Source organism: Triticum aestivum, chromosome 4A, assembly GCF_018294505.1.
Source record: "Triticum aestivum cultivar Chinese Spring chromosome 4A, IWGSC CS RefSeq v2.1, whole genome shotgun sequence".
Taxonomy (NCBI): domain Eukaryota; kingdom Viridiplantae; phylum Streptophyta; class Magnoliopsida; order Poales; family Poaceae; genus Triticum; species Triticum aestivum.
In genome coordinates this window covers 445,236,524-445,239,641 of record NC_057803.1, presented here as the reverse complement: position 1 = coordinate 445,239,641, position 3,118 = coordinate 445,236,524, and the positions used below count along the sequence as shown (strand labels likewise).

General features: G+C 51.4%; 1 protein-coding gene across 1 annotated transcript; it reads right to left on the bottom strand.

The window, feature by feature from the left end:
* Positions 1–220: 220 nt before the first annotated feature.
* Positions 221–1,781, bottom strand: LOC123086264 (uncharacterized). The gene has a single exon (XM_044507975.1). The coding sequence runs from the start codon at positions 1,262–1,264 to the stop codon at positions 521–523; it is 744 nt and encodes a 247-aa protein (XP_044363910.1). The 5' UTR covers positions 1,265–1,781; the 3' UTR covers positions 221–520.
* Positions 1,782–3,118: the final 1,337 nt, after the last annotated feature.

Here is a 3,118-nt window from a genome sequence, read left to right as displayed (position 1 = left end):
CACACTAGTATAAAGTCAAAAGTTTCATTGTCAGGCAAAGTCGGCATGGAGCTTCTCTTCAGATAATGTTCTCTCCATTCCTCTTGTTCTCATGGATGAGTAGATAATATAGAGTAGTATTTTCTACTACGTACAACCCATCAAAAGAGGAAGAGAGCATATGTCCTCACAGTTCATTACATTAAGATTAATGAAATTCCTAAAAAGAATGATATTCTAATGATCTGGGATGATATGATACTCCACTTATGTTCATCATACATAACATAAGAGTGCAAATGTTTTGCCTCCTACAACAACAAAATCACAGTACTGTAATTAACTTGCACCTTGAAGTCACAAGTCACATAGCACAAATAGAAGTACTAGTAGAAGAAAAGATTGATCCCAAGTTCTGAGTTCCTCGCCATGTTCATGTTATGTACATCCAATCATCCAATTGGAATGATCAAAAAAAGATCACTGACTGACTCACTGACTCTGCATCTGCATCAGACGAGTTAACAAAGGCCACCTTTTTTCAGGCGCTGCCGGGAGGCGAGGGCAAGGGGATGACCCGGGTGTTCTTCCCCACCACGATGGTGATGTACCCGCCGCCGTCCTCCTCGTCGGCAGCCGGCGACGGCGACGGCGACCCCCGCGCCCTCTTCGCCTCCTCGGCCAGTGCCCGCCGGTACAGCTTCTCCTCCGCGTCCTTGAGGAACTGGAGCTTGGGCGGCGGCGACGCCGCCACCGCGGCCGGCGACTCGAACAGCGGGTTGTACGATTTCTCCATGGCCGGCGGGAGGGGCGAGGAGGCGGGCGTGAGGTACGGCGTCTCGGAGCAATGCAGCAGGTCGCCGAGGCTCCGGCTCCTCCCGCACCTGCTCCGGCCGTCCTCGGACTCGAGGTCCTCCTTGGTCTCTTCCTTGATGGTGAAGAGCAGCCGCGGCGGGCCGACGAGGCTGCCCAGCCGCATCAGCTGCGCCTCCACCGTCTCGTCGTCGTCGTCGTCATCCTCGTCGACGACGACCTCGGCCACGGCTTCGCTCGTCTCCTGCGCGTAGGCGGAGGCGAGCGCGGGCGGCTTCTTGAAGCAGAAGAGCTGGAGCAGCTCGCGGGAGGAGGAGGAGGAGGGCGAGGAGGCGGCGTCGGAGACGGCGGCGGCGCGCCGTCGCTGGCGGCGCTTGTGCACGAGGAGGTAGTAGAGCTCGGCGGCGAGCGCGAGGAGGAGGAGCGCGGACACCACCGTGAGCCCGACGCCTAGCCTACTCAAACCCCGCATCTTTTTTCTCCCCCTTGCAGTTGCAGCAGTTTCTTTTTCCTTTCTTCCACGGCAAACTAAGTCGGATTCACCATTGGTGGGAGGCCAAGCAAAGCACAGATACTCCTCCCACTCAGACGAACAGAGGCGAAGCTGAATCTAGAAAGCTCGGACCGATGACCAGAGGAACCTGACACCTAACAGAAAGAAGAAGCTGCCACCAAGAACAGTGAGTGAGGGGTTGGAGGCAAGGAGTCAATCAGGGCAGGAGACACATGGACATACGGAGAGAAGAAGAAGGAAAGGATGAGCAACAGTGGAAGCAATCAAAGAAGAGGGAAGGAGAAGGGAGACTCCTCTCAAACTGAAGGGGAGAGGCAGGGGGCAGCAAAACAAATGGTGCAGTGCAGTGCAGTGAATCTGTTTACTGAATCGCATGTGTGGTGATGATAAGGCGGAGAGAGGCAGGGGGGAAAGCACGGGGCTCTGCGTCCAAGGGAGGAGGTAGGAGACACACGCCTTCACATCACATGGCACGGGACGGGAGAGGTTCTCGTGGACTCACCAGTAACATCGAGTCCAACTTAAAAAATTTGTTTATGTGGCAATGAATTAACGAGGAGAGAGGTAATTGTAGTAACTTAGCTAGCTACTGTAACATCACATCTCTCAATGCAATATGAGTCTATAAACTAATAAATAAATTTTTGCATGTTATCACACTTAAGTTACTACTACCCACTATGAAGATACATAGTTTAGGGATACGTGTATGTTAATAGTATATGTTACTCTCCATTGTGGCTAGTCTCATCAGGCCAAGTCCACCCTCAAACGGACGTTCATTTCGCTCGGATTTTGTCCATTTGGATAGGAAAATGAGATCGTGTCCGGACAATTTCTAGGATGCGGTGGTCATGCACCCAACGCGCGAACGCATTCTAGCCGCATCTTGTCCGCGTATATTTTTCGTTGCAAGTCCATTATCATTGATTTTTTATACATGGGAATATATCATCAAATTTTCACTAGAAAAGTAAGACAAAGAAACAAGAATACATTTAGAAGATATCCAACTTCCATAACTACTTCTGTAAGTTGGATTAGTGCCTTTTCGATGCATTCATTGTTGATCTGTGGAGGCTCCTCGATTTTGCGTGCTTCTTTCTTCTTCGAGTATAAAAAGTAGACGTTGTTTTCTCACATCTAGTCTCATGTCTAGCCTTTATTCTAGCAACTAGTGCACTAGTGTCATCTCTAGCCTCTATGCTAGCTAAAAGTGCACGAACTTCTACTAAATTGCGCTCAATCAATATATCGATGTACTCTTCTTTTCAATACCAAAACTTGTATCCATTCTACACAATAAAATTTTAACTTAGCACAACTAGCCAAATTCGAGAGCGCAACCGAAGCTAAAGTAGCACATACCCCATCGTTTAAGCACTTGATGGACACACATTCGAAATGTTCCAGCGTTGTAGACATGCGGCGCACGACCTTATTTGGGCAGTCGTCACACTTAATGAGTGGCAACAGTGCGCCGACAAGCTTTTGGGCTAGCATCGAGCCCGGCCGCCCACCATTCTTGTATCTGTCGGCGGACCACTGACGGTGTAGATCCGAGCAGCTAGAGGAGGAGCCACTACCTGCATGCACCCTTGTCGGGGCCTTTCGGCCCGGTACCCGGCCAGTCCATGGCGCGGCGCGGCCTCCCCCAGCCGGGCGAGCTCAAGACCGACCGGATCCGCTCCAAATCCGGCCACGGGATGCGTAAATCAAGTGGCCGTGGTTGGATAGCTTGGGAGCGTCGAGGGAAAGGGGGTTGGGCGAGCGTGCGTCCGAACTGCGCAGCTGCAATGGCAGTGGCGGTGA